Source organism: Desmodus rotundus, chromosome 1 (genome assembly GCF_022682495.2).
Source record: "Desmodus rotundus isolate HL8 chromosome 1, HLdesRot8A.1, whole genome shotgun sequence".
Classification (NCBI taxonomy): Eukaryota; Metazoa; Chordata; class Mammalia; order Chiroptera; family Phyllostomidae; genus Desmodus; species Desmodus rotundus.
In genome coordinates this window covers 187571572-187596160 of record NC_071387.1, presented here as the reverse complement: position 1 = coordinate 187596160, position 24589 = coordinate 187571572, and the positions used below count along the sequence as shown (strand labels likewise).

At 45.5% G+C, this 24589-nt stretch overlaps 1 protein-coding gene across 4 annotated transcripts in view; it reads left to right on the top strand.

Annotated features, from left to right (window-relative positions):
• The window catches only part of ANKH (ANKH inorganic pyrophosphate transport regulator), a 117509-nt gene that overhangs the window by 68020 nt on the left and 24900 nt on the right, over positions 1-24589 (top strand). For all 4 annotated transcript variants that reach the window (XM_024578610.3, XM_024578611.4, XM_045186421.3 and 1 more), the window contains exons 2-6: positions 3515-3731; positions 13604-13722; positions 16659-16742; positions 21195-21365; positions 23447-23581. In XM_024578610.3, coding sequence (XP_024434378.1) covers positions 3515-3731; positions 13604-13722; positions 16659-16742; positions 21195-21365; positions 23447-23581 — 726 coding nt within the window. The remainder of the gene's footprint in view (positions 1-3514; positions 3732-13603; positions 13723-16658; positions 16743-21194; positions 21366-23446; positions 23582-24589) is intronic.

Below are 24589 nucleotides of genomic sequence, written 5' to 3'. Positions count from 1 at the left end.
TGTATTATAAACCAGACACAGTTCTCTGTGCCCTGGAGCTTACATCCAAATGGAGAAGAGAGACATAAGACAAATAACAAATAAACACACAATGTAATGTCAGGGAATGACCATCTATGAAGAAAAACAGGGTAAAGAAATTGAGACAGATAGATGCAAACAACAGGTGACTGAAGGCCATGTAAGAACTAAGGACTGATAAGAAAACATCCCAAATAAATAGGCAATGGGTGTATTATTCAAACTGGTTTTGAAGAAATGGACTATTTTGAGAAAATTAATGTTAAGCCATATCTCACAGCATAAGTTCCAGGAGGATTCACAAGCTAAGTCTGCAAATGAAACCAGAAACTGGAACAAAATTACCTTATCTCCGCATGGGTAAGAATGGGGGGGTCTGTAAGTATAGAAAGACACTCCGTGAAATGATTGGTCAACTACATAATCATGAAGTTAAGAAAGTGAACAAATTGGAGGAAATACTTACTACAAATAGGAATTAAAAAAAGGCTGATAATATGGTATATGTCCTCCATTTAAAGCTCTTTTTCTTGCATTTTAATATTTCTTAAAATCAGGATATGTTTTTTAATCACTATGTACTTTTAATGTGGTCATTAAAAATGTTAATGGTATATCTTATGAGTAATAACATCTTGCAATCAATGTTATTTTCTTAAAGTTCATGAAAATTAGTATGAACATTAAAGTTCCTGGTAGAAAATAGCTCATTTATTTAACGAATATTGGAGTGTTTATGTTGTAGCAAGGAGATGGTTGTAGAGTGGTAAACAAAATAGACAAAAATCTTTGTTTGAAGCGCCTTCTCCAGTCACTGCTTGGTGCCCTGCACACCCCTTGGCTCCGGTCTACGTGGCTCTGCACTCTGGGTTCTTTCCCCAGGTGACCGTAACTGCTGAGCAGACACTGTCTCGCTGGCAGCGCTGTCATTTCCTGTGCCCTCTTCCTTCTCCCCTGCCTCAGCCCTGGGTTTCGGACTCAATCAGTGCACTCTTGGCACAAAAGAAAGCATTGCAGTGGATGCCCAGCCGGGGCTGATGTCTTTTTAGCAAAAAATAAGTTTTTTTCCAACAAGACACATAAAAAATCTAATCCTACATTATTTAGATGCCCTCTTAATATGCTTTTAAAACTTGTGCTCAGTCATAGGTATCATTGAAATTCGAACCAACATTTTACAATGAGAACGTAAACTAGTTACAGCTGTAGATTTTGGGAAGGATAAGAAGGAAAAAGGAGCAACCATACACTGTTCTCAGTGTCTGGGATGAATGTAATTAGAAGTCGTCCTAAGTTGGGTTCTGTGGAAGCAGATCATGTGTTGGGGAATTCTTGTCCCAGTGATCTATGAAGCAAGTGTTCTCGGGAGAAGGAGAGAGCATCAGAGGCCAGTAGGGAAAAGTTAAGTAAGTATGTGGTCTCCTCTGGAAATTAGCTTCCGCCTGGTACCACAGGGAACTCTGGAGCATGAATTGTACCTGAATGGTCCCTCACTGAGGCAGGGGAACTAATCTTTCACACCCCTGTGTCAGCCAGCCATTGGCTGCATGCTGCCTTGGGGTCAGGTGTCACTTATCCAACCCAAAGTGGCTGGGGGCAGTTTTCCCTGAGAAGCAGTCAGCTGTAAGGCATTAGTGGCCAACCCAATGTCTGGGTGGGTGCGCTGCCCAGTACAGGGATCTTGGTGGGACACCAACGGCATCCACTGCAGGAGTCCAGAAGGAAATTAATTTGGAAGATCATTATATCAGCTTTGGTGGAAGGAAAATTCACTTTTAAGGAAGCATTGTGGCAGGTATACTCTGCAAAAGCTAAGAAGGTTCTTATGGAAATTTCTATGTTATTGAAAAAAGAGGGTTAGAGATATAATTAGAAACAATGATCAGAAACTAGCTTATATAATACCAACTTTGTCAGAAGAATGATACCAAATTCCTACAGTATCATACATTTTTATGCTAGACTTTTCTAAAATCATTTTGCACATTGGTACTTTACTGTAAATACATTTTTTGCTAACTGTGCTTTGCATAGAATGTTCAACTATATAATAAATGGTGGATACCTGTCATTACCTGTTTGTCAAAACCCCTAGAATGTACACCACCAAGTGTGAACGCTAATGTAAACTGTGGGCTTTCAGTGATGATGCTGAGTCACTGTAGGTCCATTGACTGTAACAAGCGCACCCCCGGGTGGGGCATGTGGATAATGGGGGAGGCTGTGCCCATGTGGGAGCAGAGGCTGCATGGAAACTGTTTGCACTTTCTGCTCCATTTTGTTGTGAACCTACAACTTCACTAAAACACAACATCTCTCTCTCTCTTTTAAAGAAGATTTTATTTTTAGAGAGATGGGAAGGGAGGGAGAAAGAGAAGGAGAGAAACATCAATGTGTGGTTGCTTCTCATGTGTCCCCTACTGGGGACCTGGCCTGCAACCGGGCATGTGCCAACTGGGAATCAAACTGGCGACCTTTTGGTTCACAGGCTGGAGCTCTATCCACTGCGCCACACCAGCCAGGGCACAATGTCTCTTTTTAAAAGTCTTTAACTCTTCAGAAAGCTGATGATTCTGCTTAATCAGTCAAGTGTATGTTCCTAAAGACAGAGACAATGTTCTGGTGACATTTTAAAAATAAAATTCTCTCCACTTGGACATCCATTCCCAGCATCTCCAGTGTGATTGATTTGTCTAGCTGTTGGGAAAGTGAGTTTGGAAATGCCACCCTGACCAGGCCACCAGCACCCTAGAGGGTCCCTCATGGAGGATGGTTGATGTAATCAGAACATTCTATGATTACATCTTCTTGAGCAAGCATTATTGAAAAACAGTGTATTTGATATAAAGGTTTTCTGTTCATATTTATCTGCACAGAACTTAGGAATATATTTCAAGTTAAAATACAGTAAGAATCAGGTGAACGGCATCCATTGATGGCATAATTAATTTCTTCAATATATTTTTTCATAGCCCGGAACCCACTCTAGGCTTTGAAGGATACCTACATCACACACACACACTGTCGCAGGTCATGTCCATGCACATGCACGTGAGCACGCATGCACACACATACCCCTTCACTGAAGGAAAACATATACCATCATCCACTCCATCGGAAGTGGTCGACTCATTTCCCTAATGCCCATTGCTGTTCTATAGAGTCAGCCTACAAATAACATTTAACATGCTAAGCTTTTAACCAAAACTCCTTAGAATTATTTTCTGATATTAATGTAAAATGGTCTTTGGGTTTTTTTTTCTATGACTTTAAAGGGCAGCCATATCCCCCACAGGAAGATATTTAAACTGAAGCTAATATGGATGAAAATGAAAGCTAATAACTTTTATGAAATTACAGTGAGCTTTACCCCATAAGCTGCTTAGCGTTTCCATAGAAACGTGATCTGTTGAGCTTTATTTTAGAAGTGCGATTCCCCAGAGATGCAAAGAGATTTCTAATGCAGTTTGTGGGTTGTCTTTTCCCCTCACAGGCCTTGAACCGAGGAATCGCGGCTGTCAAGGAGGATGCAGTGGAGATGCTGGCCAGCTACGGGCTGGCCTATTCCCTCATGAAGTTCTTCACCGGTCCCATGAGTGACTTTAAAAACGTGGGCCTGGTGTTTGTGAACAGCAAGCGGGACAGAACCAAAGCTGTCCTTTGCATGGTAGTGGCCGGAGCCATCGCTGCCATCTTTCACACCCTGATAGGTAAGCTGCTGACACATTGCTTGAGAATCTGGCTTTGGTCATTTCTCCTGCCTTTTAATTTATGTAAGTGTATTTATTGTAATCAGTGATTTCTTCAGCAATTAATTAAATCTTTCTCGTGCCAATTTCAAGAGTTGGAAGGAATGGAGTTTGTGATCCTAGCTCAAGAAAAGAAAATGTGTTTTCTCTGGAAGTCTGTAGTTTTGTTTCTGATTCCCAAACACGGTGACACAGAGGGAGTGACTTCATTAACAGGTGATGCGATCTAGGGTTAGCATCCAGTAAGGCCAAGGAAAAAGCAGGTGCTTCTGTTAGAGACATGCGCTAGTATACACTCAGTTAATCTTAAGAATTAAAATAAAAGGATGTTATTTAAAATTAATACTTGTCAGTGGTGAGAACAAATGGCAGATTGTTTTATGTATCAAAATTAACTTCTTCTATACTGGCCTCATTATTCTGTTTTGTTCAAAGACAAGACCAAAGGCTCTTGGCAAAACAGTCCATCTGGGGAACAGCAAGGAAGCTGTATCATTTATATAGTAATGAGCCTCCAGTTTCACCAAGACCCTGGAAGGCACCTCCCCTTCCAAGGTCTCTGGCCCCTTCCAAGGGCCAGAGTTCTTCTGCTGCCTTCTCTGCGGTGGTAAAACCCAAGGCCATAACTTCAGAATGTCTTGGCTTGAAGACAACTCAGCTTACCCGGTGTAAGAGTGGAATGGCACATCTGTGGGACCCAGTTGCCCAGAGCCTGTGAATGACACTTCCTAAACACAGTGTGTACCTTCAAACCAGCACTGGTTGTAAGAGAGCCGTGTGGAATGAAAGAGCCAGATTAATCCAAACCATTACACAATGTGTTCAGAGGGCAGCTAATGTTTACTTATATAACTGTGAATCTGAAAGTAAACGGAGTAAGGTCTTTGTGGTTTGCCTTTTTAATGTTGCATAGAATTTTGTGCTCAGAACAGTGTGGATGAGAGGATGCTACTCTTAGACTAAATGTTCAGCCAAAGTGTGGATATTCACCATTTAACTTGGGCTCAGAGCTTCAGGGATGAGGTTAAGAGGAGATGCCTTTCTCTCTCCAATTTAGGCCATCAACACTAACTTGTTGTCTAAGTTTTAAAGAAAACTTCTGCAGCTAGATTTGATCTGGGTCATTTTCATGATTATATGTATTTGAGAAAATGCCACACATAATATAAATTAGATCTGAATAAATTTTTGTCTAAACATGTAAATGTTTAGTCCCTTTTGCTACTCGTCTATTTATCTGGGTTTCTAAATAACCCTAACACTCTCTGTCTCGGTCATGGTTGAATAAGGCTTGGGGTGAATACCTTATTAGTAGCTGATAGTAAATATGGAAGAGAAAAGCTGAGCGACCTATGTTATTGAAACTGTTGGGAGGAGCATGTGGCCATTGAGAAAAACATCAGTATCATTTTCCAAGTTAAATCTAAGTTTTTCAACTTCAAAATAGAATCATAAAATCTTAAATTTGAACCAAAATGACTCATATCCCAGATATATTTAGCAATCTTTTTTTCACGTTTAATATTTTTACAATCATAGTGCTTTTCCTTCCACCAGACAGACGCTTTCTACAATTGCTAAGAAAGCACATAGGAGTTTCTCCTGAACACTCCAAAGTCAGGTTTTAAAGATTTGCGCTCTTCTTGTTTGTTGGCCTCATTTGAGTTTTCTGCGTAAATCTTTAATCACTCCTGCCTTCTGCCTTCCACTGCATCAAGCATCTGCCTTCCACTGCATCAAGCATCAAGCTCACCTTCCTTTCTCCTCTGTTTTTAGTAATCCCGCTAGCTTTCCGTACCTGGGTCTTGTTCAGTTTTATCTCCCATCACTTGACCAAGGGCTCCAGACAGCATGCGGGCCTGTTGCCATCCCCAGCCTTTTCCAAAACTATTTTTCTACCATCAGTAAACATCGCCCCCCCATTCAGATTCCACTTTACGTGTCACCTGCACTAGACATTAAACGCATTCTCACACCTTCGTCATGCTGAAGACAGCTATGTACATTTCTCCTTTAATAGTCACCGCTTGGATTACTATGCTTGTGACAGGGGAACAGGGACATGGAGAAGCAAAAAGGCAAATAATCCAAATATATTTGACTTGAGAAGCCATCGTGTACTCTCAGGCCATGTTTGTAACAATACTTGATACTCGCTTGGACTGATGTTAAAATGAATATCTGCTCCATTCACGTGCAGCCCCTGCGGGGCCGGCAGGAAGCACAAGAAGCCGTATGTATATCACGGACCCACCGTGCTTAACTCAGAGAGTGGAAATGTGAACCAGAGGAATCCAGGCTTGAAACTTAACCTCTCTGTATTCTTTTGTTCTGGTGAAACTAGCCTGATTGTCTTAAACTTTCCCTTTTTGGTGCTATTTCCCCATCGCCTTAATGAATTTATTTTTTAATCAAGATCTTACTGCTTTCCAGTGGCATTTCTATGAGGGCATTTGAGAGCATAGAGGAGGGAGTCCTTCTCTAAGAGGTTGGTTCGCAAAGGCCTCGTGGAGCGAGTGGGTCATTTCCTAACTGTCGCTGATGCGTGAGTTGTATTTCAACACAACACTTTTTAATGTTTCCTTTATCTTTGATACAAGATAGAGTCAAGAATTTGACCCAGTGCTCAAAATTAATATTTTGCCATAGCCATATAAAATTCCAAATGGTGACTCCTCTTGCCTATTATGTGGCTTCTAATTTTAACAACACCCTAGCGTTCTGCATTTTTTTCTAGTTTAATGGCCTACTCTTCTTGGTTTCTTTTTGCTTTGTTTCCTACTTAGTAATCTTTTGTTCATTTTATTCTTTACAATATTAGTTACTTTTCCCAACGTGATGCCTCCTGTACATTTAAACCCTGTAGGTTTTTCTTTTTGACATAGTCTCAAGCACTGATAAAATTCATCCATTTTCCCTTTTGGTATTATTAATGGGACTGTTAACTGTAAAGAGATGTACCACTTGTATTAACAGAGCTGATCTTCCTGCTTTGACTAAAGATGAGTAGGAATTACCCTTTGGTGAACTCACTTTTAAAATAATCTAATCCCCATCTGTGCTATCAGTGGTCCTACAGAAGATTTATTGAACGAATAGTATGGGCATGTTATTCCAGGTTATATTGTTCAAAGGGTGGGGACAGAGGTGAGACAGCTACAAAAGATAGGGTGGCCAGGTACACCCTTTTCCTTGAGTAGATGTCATCCCTGGGGAAACGTGCGTGTTTAGTACCGATTTCCAGAAGAACACTGGCAAAAGCTGTTTGCAGCCAGTGAGAGCTTTGGAGACATGGTAAAGGTCAACCAGAGTGAAAGTGGGGAGAGTTAAAAGCCACCCCCGGACTGAGATGGCAGAGTGACAGTGAGTAAACAGGAGGGAAGGAGCTTTTGGCGAGGAAAGGATGTGGGAGGCACACAGTAGTCATGCATTTATCAATCAGGGGAAATAAAGGGAGAAAGAGTTCAGGGTTAACATGAGAGGTGCCCTGTACTAGGGTGGGAGCAGGTAACCAGGAAGTATGGAGCCTAAGACTGTAGAAGAGCTCACTAAACAGCCCACATAGCAAAAGGGGGAGGGGAGGAGGAGACAGTGGGAGGGGGAGCAGGGAAGGGCCAAGTAGGAAGAGGAAATGGGCAGAGTGGGCATCGTTCTGCAAGCTCTGTGCCTGTATCTGAGTAACCTGGAGATCCCTTGACACCAGCGGGCATTTTTGTGACGTGTCATAGCCAACCATGTTGAATAAAGCAGATTTGTGCTGATGTTCATATAGTAATGTTTAATACATCTTTAGCCAAGAAAGGTCTATATATTCTACTTTTTGCTTCTTTGCAACCTCAAGGTCTCCAAAGAAATTTTTAATATTTAGAAAAATTAGATGCACTTTATCATTCTGCATAATCTCCTTGGTTACAATCTAGTGCCTTGGTTAGGTACTCTCAGATTGTTTTTTTCAAAAGTGTGTATTCCACGATGCTTTTAGTCACTGGACAAATCCTGGTCCCCAGGATAAACTTCTCTAGATTCTTTTTCTCCCAAACTAGATGAATTTTGACTTTTATAGTTGAATTCATACTTTTCCGTATCTACTAATAATTTATCAATTGCTGGAGGATCAGTTAGAAGGGATTTCAAATGTAAGCATCTTCAGTTGTGAAAAAACCAGTTTGAAACACAGCTCCTTACCTTCACTCTGTGTTGTCCTGGGCATCAGTTAACAGGTCACAGTAGGACATTAGCGATAGGCTCAGGTCAAAGAGCACCTAAAGCTCTGTTACTGTGTTTGCCCCGATACTAGGTCCTTTTCTAGGTCCTTTTCATTAAATTTGCAGTAGTTGAAGAATTTTTCTTCCTTGTGTTTCATATTTGTTTTCTCTGATTTTTTTTCATTTTGGACTGCACCAGTGAGCCAGGCAGTCTCCTGTCCTTGAGAGAGTTGCACAAGGCCATGGGCGTCCCCAGACAAGGCCATGGGCTTCCCCAGACATGGCTGGAGCAGGTCCCACTAACCACACAGACTCTTCCCTAGGAACATGTGGTGCAGACTGTGAGACGAAGGTGGTTCAAAAAAACACGTACCCAAGAGCCCCCCACCCCAAAACCTTCTGCAGTAAGCCAGGTGAGGAGACGCTTGGAATGGTGTTGGGCTGACAGATTTGAAAATTAGAAGATCTACTGGCCCAGGAGTTCATGTCTGTTCTGTGCACACCCAAAGCCTGGCTCTAGATACCAAATCGCAGGAGCCTTTGGAGTATTTTTGCCTTTTGTTTTTGGCCTTTGTTGAACACTTGTCAATAACTGCCCCTTTTTAAGCTGAGCTGCAGTCATTGCTCTTGTCATAGATTCACCTATGAGACACCATTTTTTAAATTGCAATGCATGGGGTTTGCTATGGCCAGACCTGATTTTAGGCCAGTGGGCGAGGTACAGCTGTTACCTTATTTCTCTCTCGATCTGTAAAAAAGAGGAAAACTTGATGGCCTTGTATTTGGTTTCATTTGGTTTCAACTTAATTTTACCTGCATGGAATTAGTATTGCCTGGCCTCCTTGCTGTGGATTTCTTACTTCTTATACATTTATTCTAAACAGTGACCTATACAGCCCCTTCCCTGCTCCAGAACAGCCTGGGCAGTCAGCAGAGCTCAGAGGAACACACTATTGCAGTGAACAATTAAAGTTATTTCTGGAGTGGCTGTTTCTCAGTCTTCCCTTGTCAACAAACTTCTCCATTATTCATGGATCATAAAGCAGCCCTGTAAAGTGTAAATAGCTATAATTTGATGTAATTTAAGCCAACGAGGGTGCTAGGAATGAACAGGCAGTTTCAATATAGTCTCACAATGTATCGCTATGTAACAAATCACCCCTATACTCAGTGATTCAAAACAAAAGCACCTATTCTTGCTCACCAGACTATGGGTGGGCTGGGCGGTGCTTTGGGGCAAGGCTGTGCTCATGCCTCTGTGGGCAGCTGGCAGTCAGGAGGAGGCTCTGCTGATCCTGGTGGGCACACTGGGGGGCTCTCAGCTGACTGTAGGCTGGTCTAGATGGCTTCTCCTGGGACATTTTTGCCATCAGTCTGCGCCAGCCACCTCTTCGGGAGTTAGGGATTGATGCATTTATTCAGTCAATATATATTGAGCACCTCCTATGTGGCAAACACTGGGCTAGATCCTGGGAATCCAGACATGACCGTGGCATGTTATCTAGAGGAAAGCAGACATTACACAGTAAATCATCACAAAGCCTGCTCTTCCAAGTCTTGATGCCAGTGAGATGGAATTTTGGTTCTTGTGTTAATATTTCACATTAACTTTACTTACTTTGTGTATAGGTTTATGCCATCTCTCCCAGGCCTGGGCAACTTTGTACCTCCCCTCCCATATCTTCCAGATAAATGTGGCACCGTGCGGATTACAGACGGGCATGTCGTGTGTCTGTGACCCAGCCTGATGCAGGTGGCCAGGCCCTTCACAGTGCCTGACACATATAAGTCACTCAGCCATTTTTGTTAAAGTGACTTGAATATCAGCCATACAGGCACACGCTTTGGAACCGATGCGTCAGAAACGCAGGGGTGAAGGTACCAACCCCTGCCCAAAGCCTGTAAACACCGCATAGCAGGCCAAGTAATAGTGAGACTTTCAACATCGGGGACTGGGGGATGTGAATTAGAATAAGAGCTCTCAAATTTGCCTCTTGGAAATACACATAATATCCTGTTATTAAAACGGGAGGAGGGCTTTCTCCTCAATTCCCATGGGAAAATACATGTATGTAGATGGTTTGGTTAATGTTAATATTTCGTGGCAATTTGCAACAAGAGCTGGTAACTACTGGACGAACAAGCTCGAGAACCACTGATTCTGGCAACAGTCCGTGACCCTGGCAGGCTGAGGTCAGAGGAGCTCGGATTGGAGTGGGCCCTCTGGTTTCTTCTTGTCTGGGCAGGGTCCAAGCTGTCCCCTGTAAATAGGTCAGGTCAGTGTCCCCTGACTGAAGCCCTGGCTGGAAATCCATTTACATCTGTTTAAACACCTTACTGAATTTTTCTTTTCAATGTTCTACTCTTCGAAAGGAGTACAAGCTGCTTCTGAACGATCTTGGACAGGCAGCTGATAGAAGTTGAAGGTTACTAGATGTTGTCACGGCAGCTAGCCTGGTAATTAGGGACCCTGTGCAAAGCCCTTCAAACAAATTACCCCCAGCCATCAGCTCCAGCCAGAGACAGCTCCAGGGCGCAGGGCAGGACGGGAGGGAGGAGGGGGAGGAGGAGGAGTGAAAAACAGCTGCTGGGATTTTGTATTCTGGCTCCCAGGCTGGAAACAACCTTCCAGTCACGCTCAGACTCTTCTGCTGTGTAGGGGAGGAGTAGAAGGAAGGAAGGAAAACACCAGGACAAAAAGCTTTCCTTGGCCTCTGAAATTTTCCTAAAAGAGGAAAAGAAGAAAAGAACAGCAAAGGTGGCCATGGACCCATAGGTCCCAAATTACTCTGGGACCTGGGGACGCTGAAGGAGCCCAGCCCAGCCTCAGGCTGGAAAAAGCAGGGGGGGAGGGGCATTCTGGCAGACTCAGGAGGCGGGGCTGGTCTCGTCACCCATCAGTCCTTCAGACCCTGTTAAGCTTTAAATGTTTCCTTCATTACTCTGCAGAAAGGCACCGTTTTGACTGTTTTAGTTAAAATATCCTAACATGAGTAAGTATATTTACAAAGGGTAGAGAAGCTTATTTCTATTGATCTCTGCTCTCCCAGGCCACACAGCAAACAATATGACCCCTCTCTGGGGCAGGTCCCTTCTTTCTCCCCACTCTCTCGGAGTCTCACTAGAAAACCATTCTCTCCCTCCTGTCCTCCGAAGCCGCCTGTGTGAGTTTGCTAGTGCTGTCCTAACACAGTAGCCCAGGACTGGGCAGCTCAGACAACAGAACTGCATTGTCCCCCGGGTCGGGAGGCTGGAAGATCAAGGCGTCGGCAGGGTTGGTTCCTTCTGAGGCCATGACGGTGAATCTGTCCCGGCCTCCCCCCACCCGTTCAGCTTCTGGTGGCTGGTTGGCACCTGCCTTCTCTGGTCTGTACAGGCGTCACCTCTTCACCTGGCGATCCCCTTGTGCACGTCTATCTCTGTGTCCAAATTTGAAGGACACCATTTCTATAGAACTGGGAGCCCACTCTACGCCAACATGACCTCATCTTAACGAATTATATCTGCAACGGCCCTGTTGCCAATTAGAGTCCAGTGATCAGGGGCTAGGATTCCAATAAGAATTTGGAGAGGACACAGTTCAGCCCATAACAACACCGCCCTCTAGGTCGCAGCCTTTCACCAGTTTTGTGGTCCCCAGCTTTGCATATACAGTCAAGTCAAATGCCACTCAGCTGGCATTTAAGATCTACCCTAACCTTCACCAAGGAGGTTTAACTCACGAGCTATTCATAGCCAGCCGTGGGCTCTTGCACTTGGCATCACACTGCTGTGTTCGCCAGTGTGACTGCCTTGTTTACAGCAGTGGCCTCCGCTGGGGTGGGCAGTGCCGTGGGCAGGGGCAGCACCGTCTCCTCGCAGGTCCCAGCACAGAGAACATCTCCCAATTGAGGGAAAACAAACGGACAGGAAAGCAGCAGCAACAGTGAACTCTAAGACAAAATGCCCAAGCTTCAGCACCTGAAGCAGACAGTGTACGTGATACACTGTCACAGTCCAGTTACTTTGTGATTGTCCGAGTGTCTCGGTCAAGCCTTCTCTTATCCACTGTCATCGGTTTGCTTTCTGATCCAAACACAGACCGCACGGCAGCCTCCTTCCTCCCTTGTCCCTTTGTCCCTTGCCTGTAACTAATCCCACCTTCCCACATCTTTCCTCTTTCTGCCACTTGTCACCTCCCCTCCTGAACTATCTTCCTGCTGCAGTGGCCCTGCAGGCCCTGCCCCATTCCACACCTGACACCTTTGCTCACCTGGCAGCTTACCTGACTGATTTTCACTCTGCCCCTCCTTGGAGGATTTGGCCCTCTCCTGCTGCATTCGCCTCCCCACCTTCCTTGTCCCCTGTATATCTTAGCCCTTCCTGCCTCCACCCCTTGAAATCACTTACTTGCATCTCTGCCCCCAGGGGGATTCCCATGTGTGCATGTAAATACCCTCTATAGCATCCGCAAGACCTCACTCAATTCCCAGCACTCAAGACTAATCCTGACAAAGGATGGAGAGTCATATCTTTGTACCAGTTAATGTGGTAACAAGTCGTCTCCCAAGCTTGCAGTGGGGAGAGGGTTCCTTTTGTCTCTCATGAGGTGAGGCTCCCACTGTCTTTAATATCCTCACTGATTTCAAAGCAGCGTCTGTGGTTGTCGAGTACAGAAACACTCGTTTATGAAAGAGTGAAAGCATCAGGGGCACTACTATTAAAGCACTCTGTAAAGCCCCATGAAAAACACAGAGATGAAAATGTTCCTACAGAGTCTAAACGTGTGTCAACGAGGTGGGAAAAACTTAACAGTTATGTCATCTCTGCTAATACTGTCCGTCCACACGCCACCTAACACACAAGGAAGACCCTTCTCTTTCTTCCCTTTCTCTCCGTTTGGCACCTGCACGTTCATTCAGCCCACACTGGTTAAGGGCTCGTTATGTTCCAGTCACACCCTGGTCCCAGATCCTGGTTAGGGGGGGGGCTTCTAAAGCACCTCAAAGATATCACTCTTCCACTGGGCAGGGCTATGCCCAAAGATGCTACCCTCCTCCCCCAGAATAAAACAAAATGAACTGCAAACGGTGAAAAGCTGGCTGTAAATTGTTACTGAAAAGGCATAGTAACATCTAGGAACTTTCTCTTGGTAAATGAGTAAGAATATGGGTAAACATTTAGCTTCAAACCTGTCCATCAAGCCTTCTGTTATAACATCAAAATAATGGAAATACCTAAGTGTGCAGTAATAGGAGACTGAGTACGTCAATACTAAGTAAACCCACAGACAGGAGTGCAGAGCGACAATGAAACTGTGGAAGCATGTCGGGAAGAGGTGTTCGTGGTTTACAAAGGCGTATAGAGAAGTATGATTGCATCACGTTTTCTGTTAAACACACGCGCGTACCCCACACACGGCCGCCACACACACCCCCACGCAAGAGCTGGGCGGCCAGAGCCTTCACCAGGACCCCCCTGGGCAGAAGGATGACATTGTAGATGGTTTTCTTCTTTTCGTTCACGTAAATATTCTAATTTAGAAAATATATATTACATTTAAAATTGCTTTTAAACTTTTGAGAGAAAAAAGCATGTAAAGGTAGCTTTTTCTGAATACCACCATGTCTGTTCTTGGACCCTTTGCAGCCTATAGTGACCTAGGCTACTACATCATCAATAAACTGCACCACGTGGACGAGTCGGTGGGGAACAAAACACGAAGGGCCTTTCTGTATCTTGCTGCCTTCCCTTTCATGGATGCGATGGTGAGTAGGGGAGGTTGTCGGCTTTTGTTAGTTGTAGTATTGTACACAGAGTGGAAAATCGTCCATCTTAACCATTTTTCTCTGTGCAGCTCGGTGGCGTGAAGTGCACTCACGTTGCTGCGAATCTTCAGAACTCTTTTCATCTTGTAAAATGGAAACTCTGTCCCCATCAAACACTGACTCCCCGTTCCCCCTCCCCTCAGCCCGTGGCAACCAGCCTTCTACTTCCCGTGTCTATGGATTTAACAACTCTAGGGACCTCCTGTAAGAGGAATCACACCGTACTTTTTTGTCACCACTTTATTTCACTTCATATAATGTCTTCAAGGTTCATCCATGCTGTAGCGTGTGTCAAAATGTCCTTTTTCAGGCCGAATAATACTCTGTTGAATGTATATGCCACATGTTGTTGTCCAGTCATCGGTGGACATTCAGGTTCCCCCACCTTCGGGCTATTGTGAATGAGTTGCTGGACACATGGACGTGCAGGGACCCTCTCGGCCCCTGCTTTAATTCTTCTGGGTGTGTGCCCAGAAGTGGGATCGCTGGATCACACAGAATTCCCTTTTTGGTTTCTGAGGAACCACCATACTGGTTTCCATTTCCCATCCAGCAGGCAGAAGGGTTCCAACTGACCATCGACTTTGAACTGGTCCATCTTGTCATTTATTTTAGGAGAATTGCCTTTATTTGCTGTAAGTTCTGGCAGACAGCAAGGGAGCCCATTTGGAAATTTTGGTTGAAATTTTGGTTACGGCGTTCTCTTCTAGCATGTTCAGGACCAGGGGATCAGGCTAGCTTTCCGATAAACTTACCACTTGTGAGCTATCAGCCCACAAAGCTTTTTAGAATAAGAGTCTTTTGAATATACTGATAGGATTTCATTTCATAAACACCTGCTTTACCACATTAGCTAAGGGTGGCTCGCTTCCATAGATTAAATTCTTTGTCATGACTCTGAAGAGTTCTCATACAGTGCTTTTCTCTTCTATCCCTCTGTGTTATAGACATGAAGGAGACTTAGCACACACACACACACACACACACACACACACACACACACACACACACACACCAGTAACTTCCAATGCTGGAAAATGAGCCCTTTCTTTGGGCTTCATTTTAAGTTACCCTTGGAAGAAGACTTTAAAATATGTTCATCTGAAAAAAATAAAATAAAATAAAATAAAATATGTTCATCTGTACAGTTTTTACCACCTCTACCTGAGGTTTTGTATGCATTAGACACATGAGGTAAGTGGATGTCTGTATGGGGGTGAGGCAGCATCTTCCCAAATGTTCCCAAATGTCTTAGATTATTGACATGTTGCGGAGGAATCTCTGACAGCTTTCCACCAGTTTGCATGCAGGGCAGCCTTAAATGTTTAACTCTTGGGTTTGATGGAAGGTTCTAATTCTCAATTGTTGTGACATCACTTTAGTGGGAGAATTTAGCCATCAGAACACTTATACTGAGATTTTCTTTTTTCTTTTCTCCAGGTGTAGTTACTCTGATAGGGGACACATAATCAGAACAAAAGAGAAAGGCAAAGGGTTAGGGGTCCACAGAACCAGGTTCCCCAAGGTGTCCACGCTAGCCTGTGGGGGCCCCACAGAGTTTTCACATCAGTTAGAGAGTGGGATGAAGGGATCCTGTTCACGTCCTAAAGGAGAAAAAGCCTAACTCACAACCTGGCCGAGTCCACGATTTTGCTCCATTGCCTGCCCACCCATCTGTATCGGGACTTTGTCAACACATAGAAGAGTTACAGTCACACAGTGAATTCGGGGAACTAGAGACTCTCAGGAAAAGCGAATCACAGACTCTCTAATGCCCTGTTCCTTCAGCTGCGCTTATTTGCCACAGAAGAGTTTCTGACACTCTGTATAACACCAAAACATGTGGGATTGGCATCCTTTTCTTCCACGTTTCATCTGTCAATTCCTCCAAAGACCCCAGAGAAAGAGACTTCTAATAAAAAGCAAAATAATGAACACTTAGAAGGAGCAGGTCATCTCCCCGAACACATACATACACATGCAACCCTGCAGCATGGCCCTGATATATTGGTTGGAGAGAGAATATTTGAAAACCACAAAGCTTATCATCCAGATGGCTTTGGGTCAACAAAGATAGCCCAGGAGCTGTTATTTGCAAATGTTATCTACAGTTTGCATTTCGTTTTGCATTTGGCACCTTGGTACCTATAAGCTGAGGAAGGGAGTGGACATAGCGGCTGCTCTGTAGTGTTGACACCTACCTAGTTATCTCCAATGAAATGTGATTTCTGTGTCGGTCCAGATTGGCCGTTCCAGGTTAGAAGGATGATCCTTAAACGGATCCTACCATGAACTTCAAACCTCCCAACCAGCTGTCTTGTCCCCTGGGCTTTTCATTGTCCACACCCTTTACAGGACCTTCCCCTCTTCATTTCCCTGACAGACACAAAGGGGCAGATCAGATCCCACAGAAACTTGAAGAGGAGGAAATAGTGGGGCCCTCACCAGTCAATGAGAACCTATAATGACAGCAGTAACTTGGACCCAAGCTAGAGCCTTCTTATAAGATGCCTTATCTACGGAGAAGCTGCTGCTTTGGGGTTCCGACTGCCCCCAGAGAGAGAGAGGCCAGGTTCCTCCATCCTTGGTGTTCCTCTGGCTCTCCCGCCAGGCCCGTGAACCTACCGTACACTAGTCTGTATACAGCTGGTGCGAGATAAATGCTGTGCAGTCACTGATTCCACTTAACAATCTAACATGCCTGTAGCCACCAGGCCAACATACAGTCATTTTACCAACCGAGGATTTACCAACGTGCACAACTAAGACTTTAGGAGGTGTAAAGTCTATTTCAGGAATGTCCAATACATCAAAATGACCAGAAATAATACAGTCCTAAAGGTGTACCTCATGCCAAATCCTTTTCCTTCTGGCAGGCATGGACCCATGCTGGCATTCTCTTAAAACACAAGTACAGCTTCCTGGTGGGATGTGCCTCAATCTCAGATGTCATAGCTCAGGTAAGTATGGCCTGTGTGTCAGTCCGAGCTCTCAGAGCCCCGTTGGGGTGAGCGACAGACTCGTGGGTGCCCCCGTCCGCCCGTTCACTCTGCAGTGTGTTCCTGCCTGACTCGGGTCAAGTGTGGGCTTCGGTACGTGTTTGTGGAAATGTACCTCCTGTGAAACAAGCATGTGAGATCTTGCTAGAAGGAGGGTTTTAGGAAGTTAAACTTAGTATCAGAGGTTTTGACCTTTATTTTTAAAGAGCTTGCATGTGAAAGGACTATAAAGTCACTGCTGGTACATTTGGGGTGGTCATAGGGTCACTGTGCACTTGGCTGTGTGGACACTCGGCCCTCTGGGTGGCCTGACAATACATGGTGGCCTGTCACTCGGTTCTCGAGAGAGCTCTTAGGAATCACCCTTAAATGTGGTTTGTCGTGCTGTTGCCACGCAGGGCTGCCATTCACGCATCATTTCCCCACATCTGAAAGAACCAGGAAGCCAGATGCTGCCTGAGAAGAAGGCTTCACTGCACTTTCTGCTGAGTCCAGCTCCCTGGGGTCTGGCACCATTCTCTTTCCTTTCTTCTTGCACCGAGGACACTGCATGAAAAATATCTGGAGAAAATGAGATCTCATTCCTATAATCTATAAGTTAGACTTGAGTACCTACATTCAGGGATTTAGGAGCATGACTTCTTCCTTCATAGAGGAGGAGCTTAGACTGATTTCTCAGCTGCCTTCCCAATTCTCAGTTCCGTTCTCCGAACACTTCTGTGCATTTCATCCTGGTTTTGCCCTGTTGCACACACTAGCCCTTTAGCCATCTTTTTGAAATAACCTACTCTTCAACTCTTAGTCCCTCCCGAAGGACCAAGCGTTAAGTTTCCAGGTTAATGGCATTCGCTCCATGGATCGCGATGAGAAGTCGTTGAAACCCGCTCCTGCTGGCTCGGCGTGCACGTGCACAGGCACATGTGTGTGAACCTACAGCCGTTCTCCCTCTCAGTTTAACTGGTCCTGGCCCTCGCCCATCGGAAGGGCTCCCAAGTTCAGACTAAATGTGTCTGGTTAGTAGGAGCCATGACAGCTGGATTCAGATGACATCTGGTTTCGGCATATTGCTGGTGAAGTAGTTATTTTAAGCCTTGCAGTTTGAGTTCCTACCACAGTTTGGTTGGAGGAGTAAATTCGATTTTTGTTCTAAAGTCTTTTACCCGCACCCTCAGCTGCATTCCTCTTGTTACCTGGAAGCATTTGTTAATTACCGAATTTGAGAATGAGTAAATAGATCCTAGGCCAAGTTCTTTGAACTACCACCTTGGCATAGCTAGATACCAAGTAATCACCAGTGATAACATGGAAATAGCTTATAATGCTTCAGCTTGCAGTGGCAACTCCCACTCTTTAAACAGTTTACCAAGCCCATTGGTTTCACACAGCAGCACAAAAAAGCTCTCGGTTCAATTCAAACACGCAGTGCTTCTCTGTTCCACTGTTATTGTGATAGTTCTACGTTCCAGTTACGTTGCCAAGGGATTTATGAAAAACACTCCTGTGTTTAGTTTCACAATCACCTGGATGTTCTCAACTTGCTCAATATCAAAAGGAGACTTCTCTTGAGGTTATGGGACCTTCCTGAGACCTCCAGTACTTTAACCTTTCTGCTGTCACCAACCCTTGCTTTCCCAAGTCAGCTAGTCCAAGGGTCTGGCCAGGCACCTGGGAACCACCCCAGAGCATCCCGCTTCACTCCCAAACCTTTTCAGTTTCAATCCTAGACTTTTTCTTCTTTTTACCTGCCTTCTTTTCCCTTCCTCTCTTGTGTTCACCCTGGTCCAAAGGATCACGCCTCCCACTTGCACTACCAGAGATGCCTCATAACCGGCCTCCACCTTTCTGCCCTGGCTCTTCCCCATCCTTCCCCACTCAGCCACAGTGATCTGTTCTCAGTGTCATGCTGGCCACCTCACCCCCAATCATTGCCTGCATGGTGCTGAAGACCACAGGCCCTACTCCCTCTCGAGCCGGGCACTGTCCTCTTGTCCCCTTGCCCTCTGCACTCTAGCTACAGGTCCTCCTTTTGGGGCCTCAGTGCAACCCAGCCCCTTCCCATGGGGGTCTTAGCCTGGATCCCTCTGTCCAGAAAGGAAAGTTCTGCCTCAGTTCTCCCCACCTCCCTCCAACTCCTGCTCCCTGTCCCCCACTACCCCGGCTGAGGCTGTGGGTCTCACATACGCTCCACATGGGGCACCCTCCCTCATCCCACAGCTTGGCCCTCCAGCCATTGCCTTCTTTCCTTCATGGGCCTTGTCACACTTTGTCAGTGGACGCTCGCTGCCATCCTGTCTGATCAACCTTTCTGCCTCTTCCACTAGACTGCCAGCCCCAAGATCACAGAGTGCTATTTGTCATCGAATCCCCAGCACCTGGTATGGGGCCAGCACATAGCAGGCTGTCACTGGGGAAATCCTCACCACCAAGACAGCAGGTTTCCCTCAGAAAATAACCCGACATTCTTTGATGGCTCTGTCAGATTCAAAATCGCCATTCAGAATTGAAATGCAAAGGCTTGAGGGTTATTTTAAATTGCTAAGTGATACAATCCACCATGAAGATGTGAGCGCTACAAGTATTGGACCACATGGCAACAAGTCATTACAAAGACAGCAGAGGCTGACAAAATCTTTACCTTGACCTTGGGAACATTACTGGCCAAATGCACCCTCCTACCCCTCCATCCCACTCTAGCCCGCTGTGGTCCTCAGGCCATTTTCTAGTTATCTCCACACTTACTGCTTTGCCTGTCATTCCCTGTTCCTTCAAGTCCAAATCCTCCTCCTTAGTGTTGCACAGCTGTCCTGGTGGCCCCGGGAGCCTCCCTGGACTTGGCAGAGGAGGGGGTGGTTGATACAAGTTTTGTCTCTAAACACAATCATCTCAGTTGACACTGTAGGTTTGCATATGTCCGATGTTACGCTAGCTTGTAGACATGCTAGTCTGAGTTTGCATGTTAGGTCCCCTTAGAGGCCTCTGATTCCTTAGAGAAATATATGGGCATCTTGGCTCCAGCACAAAACTCTCAACCTTCTGATCCAAACACATGGGTTCTTCACAAGGCTTCGCCAGTGGGTCTCCGCAGCCTGCAGTTAACACAACAGTGATTCCACTGGGAAGCTGCAGTCATGGTGACAGCCCCAGGCATCTCTGCCCCCATCGCTGGGCTCTGCTGTGTCCCCAAAGAGCATGAGTGTGAATGTGAACATGAGCGTGACTGCGAGTGCCACCCCAGTTTGTGACCACTCACATTGCCTGTGCTGTTGACAGCCTGGCGTGTCCACGCAGCCCCTCTGTCCTGCATGCCACAGAGGACATCTGTGCCAACGTCCATCTCATTCACTGGGTTGGAGAATGACCCCCTGGGCACAGTGTCAGCCAACGCTATAGGCAGATCACCTTGATATCTAACACTTCTATTTCATTCGGGAGAGTTTCTCTGGATCACCCTGCTTTTCTGTGGTCACTGTGGCGATGAATGTACTCATTCAGTGAGTCACGCTCAGTCTCCTGCTTCTTGTTTAACTCTGTCCCCACTGATTTCTTGCTAAGGCAGTGCTCAGGGTAAGCCTCCTTTGGTCAGGATCTGGTGTATCTTACGTGCCTATCAGCCGGTAGATAGTTGGCTACTAAGGTCGATGTAGCTCAGGGATACCCCCCCTCCAGTGCCCCCATGTTTGCACTCAGTACACTTCTGTGGGCTTCAGAAGGTGTGGGTCCCCGGACTCTGGACAGAGGTGGGGCTGCTTCTCAGATTTCCGCACAGCAGGGAGGTTAGAGGCACTGATACATTTGCTTTAGAGACTTTATTAGTATTTCTATCCCTCTTGATTATTTTTTACCTTTTCCATTTTTATGTTAATATTTTTAATTTGGCTTCTTGTATAACTAATATTAGTGCTTTTGCAGCATTTTTAGGGAATTCCATCTTATAAATGCTAACATCTACTTTTCTGTATGCTGTCCTCATTGATCTCCACTCCACGCGTGCGTGTGTGTGTATGTGTGTGTGTGTGTGTGTGAGGTAGCTGAGGTCCTCCGGCATGGAGTGTATGTGCACCTTAGCATCCAGCCTCAAGAGGGAAAAGCACTAATGTGTCTTTGCGGTCTGGGAGGCCAATGCTTCTAGATGTTTTTCGCAAAAACCTTAACCAGATGTGCGATTGCCTTAGAAGAATCTCAGTGGTGAATATAACAAGATGATCGTGCGCTCCCCCTGTGAATCCCAAATGTCTGACCCTGCATTCCATGACAGCAGTATTGCTCCATGGCCCAGTTTCTGTTCTTTTTCTCATCAACATCGAGGTTTTTGCTTAGAAATCCGTTTCATCTGGGTGCAAGGAATCGGGCTATGCTTCCTGTGGATCGGTTCTGTCTTCTCCCCTCTGACTCATCTTGTCTCCCCTCTCGCAGGTCGTTTTTGTAGCCATCTTGCTTCACAGTCACCTGGAGTGCAGAGAACCCCTGCTCATCCCGATCCTCTCCTTGTACATGGGCGCCCTGGTGCGCTGTGCCACCCTGTGCCTGGGCTACTACAGGAACATCCACGACATCATCCCCGACCGGAGCGGGCCGGAGCTGGGGGTACGTCCTCAGAACTCGCTGACCGGCTGTCTGTTCCTTCGAGTGGCAGAGTTTGACCCCACCCTTCTATGAGATGAGAAATCAGTAAAATAAGCACACTCGCTGAGACGTCAAGTACTAGGAAGTGTCCGCAGGGACAGACAGATGGAGAATTCATGAACTCCGGAGATCAGAGCAGTCTTGCAGGTCACTTACCTCTGTATGAGACTGGAGCTCAGTGAGTCAAGTCAGGCCTAGGAGTACATGCAGCATTTATGGTTTTTCTTCCTCTCTATGGTCAAAAGTAAGTCATTCTACAGTCAGCCAAGATTTTAGCACCCGTGGTTCCTTTGAACTCACATTTGATTATGTTGAATCTCCAGCAGGGATCCAGGCTTCGTTCCTGCCTTCCGTATTGTCCAAACACAGCTGATCGTTCAGGTGCCTTCTACGGAGTGAAAAGAACATTGAGGCACCATAGGGTGACACATAAAATTGTTAAAACAGTCTCTACTGTCAAGCAACTCTGTCCCACGTGGCAGATAAGACCAATACAGAAGCAACAGGTGTTGAACCAAACGTAGATGCAGTGAGAACACGAGAGCCCCTGAGCCGAGAGGAGGAAGTTAGTGATGTGGGCTGAGACGCCTCCCTGATGGAGGCAGAGCTCTGGCTGTGCCTCGCAGTGCAAATAAGATACAAGCAAGGTGTACTAACTTTACACTCGTGACCAAAGCTTCCTTTTCATCATAGGTACACACAGCGTCTGATTTCTATGCATGCTGATCTTTTCCACCATTAGGTGTTAGACCTCATTTAGATTTCTTTCCCTCTAGCTCTAAGGGAGATACACATGATCTTATATGTTATGTAGTCCTGAGTGAATTACCACACTCCCCCCTCTGACCCCACCTTTGACAACAGGTGACTTTCATCATGTCAGAACGTTAATTGGATTGCCCACTTACCTCAATCCCAGGGCAGGCCACCAATAAAACCCAGTCTAGTTATTTCCGCCACGGGGACAACCACATCAAATTGGTCTCAATGGTAATAGTCCATCTCTTAACATTCAGCCGCCAGCAAAGGCAAGTAACTTAAAGCGGCTGAGATGGCCCCTTGATGTCACTTCTAGTCTATCTACATGAAGAGTCAAAACCAAAATTAAATACTGGAAACCAGGCTTTAAAGATAGCATACATCTTTGCTTAGAATCCTTAATAAGTCGCACTTTCTTTACCATGCCTCTGTAATTTTTGCCCTGGCCAGGTGGCTCAGTTGGTTGGAGCATCGTTCAGTACACCAAAAGGTTGCAGGTTCAATTCCTGGTGAAAGCACATACCTAGGTTATGGGTTTGATCCCTGGTCCTGGCACATATGGGAGGCAGCCAATTGATGTTTCTCTCTTACATAGCTGTTTGTCTCTCATTTTCTCCCTCCCTTTGTCTTTCTCTAAAATCAGTAAATGTATCTTCAAGTGAGGATTAAAAAAATTATGATAACTTTACTTTTAAGAGTTACCCCTTGGGGGTTGGGGGCAAGTGGAAGAGGTAAACGGAGGACAAATGGTGATGGAGGGAGACTGGACTTTGGGCGGTGAGCACACAGTGCAATGTGCAGATGATGTGCTACAGAACTGTACGCCTGAAGCCTATATAATTTTATTGACCGATGTCACCCCAATAAATTCAATTTTAAAAAAGAATAATAAAAAAGAGTTACCTCCTACTGCCGTGGCTTCTAGCCAGTCAGCCTAATGATTTAAACAAAAACTAATTTCCAACTCTTTTCTCCGTCCATGGAGTTGGTTTCTACCTGGCTTAGAGTTGCCCTGTTTGGAAAATAGTGGTTTGGATTCCTCAAGGCTAAATGTGCGTTTTGATTTCACAGTAGCTTGCCAACTGTCTAAGTTCATTTTATTTTCACTGGACATTTTATTTTAATTCAACTTGGCTTGTCTACAGAGGCTTTTCCTTACATTGGTTTTAAGTATAGTGAATTGACTCATGATTGACATCTAAAAGGAAGGCTTTGTCTCTGAATTGTTTTTCCTGTTCTGCTTCCAGAGTTTAGTGAACTTTTGCCTCCGTTTTTTGATGCAGGGAGATGCAACAATAAGGAAGATGCTGAGCTTCTGGTGGCCGTTGGCTCTCATCCTGGCCACACAGAGAATCAGCAGGCCTATTGTCAACCTCTTTGTTTCCCGGGACCTCGGTGGCAGTTCTGCAGCTACAGAGGTAGGGCAGTTTCTGGCACTCATTGTCCCCCTTATAAAGAATGGGGGCAGGGGAGGTGGATTACAGATTTGTTTCCTGTTCATCTGGAGAGCTCAAGTAATTCAGTGAAATGAAATTAGATGACACGTTCCCACTAGGAAGCCATGAGGATCTCATTTGGTGACTTATAGTCATGTAATATTATATCTTTCTGAGTATGGAAGAAAACATCTCATTCACCCTTCATAATGACTCTATGAGGAAACTGAGGCAAGGACACAAAGTGAAAGACACGAAACTGGCAAGAAGCTGGGCTAATATTAGAATCCAGATTTTCTGAGTCTCGCCCAGCAGCCTTTCCATTTTTCCATGGACTCAGCATGTTGCCTCCTCACGATAGTTGCAGAGGACAATGGAAGAGGCCTGTGGCTGCAGAAGAGATGGGAAGACGCAGAGGGTGAAGGGTCAGTGCTTCCACGTGGACCCACCTTCTGTCACCTATTTTCTCTCTGCCTTCCTGCACTCATCACCCACCCCCTCGGGGCTTCATGTACTCTTTGGCAATCTGCCCTCCTTCAAATGAGGAGCTGGCTCACAACTCAAGAAACTTACCTGGAAACTGGCAGCTATTCCAAAGAAAGAGTTGAATCACTCTTTCCATCTTCCAAGTGTGGTATGAACAAACAGAATGACTTCATTTGTTTCCTCCGCCACCACCCTCTGGAGAACTAATTCTGTCTATGGAACGGCTGATCCTTCAGGAAGGCCGGTGGCTGCTCATCAGGGGCCCTGTTTACACAGTGCCCTTGACCGCTCGGTCAGCATGTCTCCTGCCTGGGGTCTCCTGCCAGTTTCCATGTCCTGGGAAGCAGTTCCTGTGGGCTTGGAAAGAGAAGCACATTAATCACCAGCAGATCACTTTCTCTTGCCTCCGTTTGTTCCTGGAGTTTGTGTTCTGGACCACGCATGCCAAGTTGGGTGGCTCCCATAACCCAGCAGCTATTTTACCTAAAGACTGCAGTGTAAGTT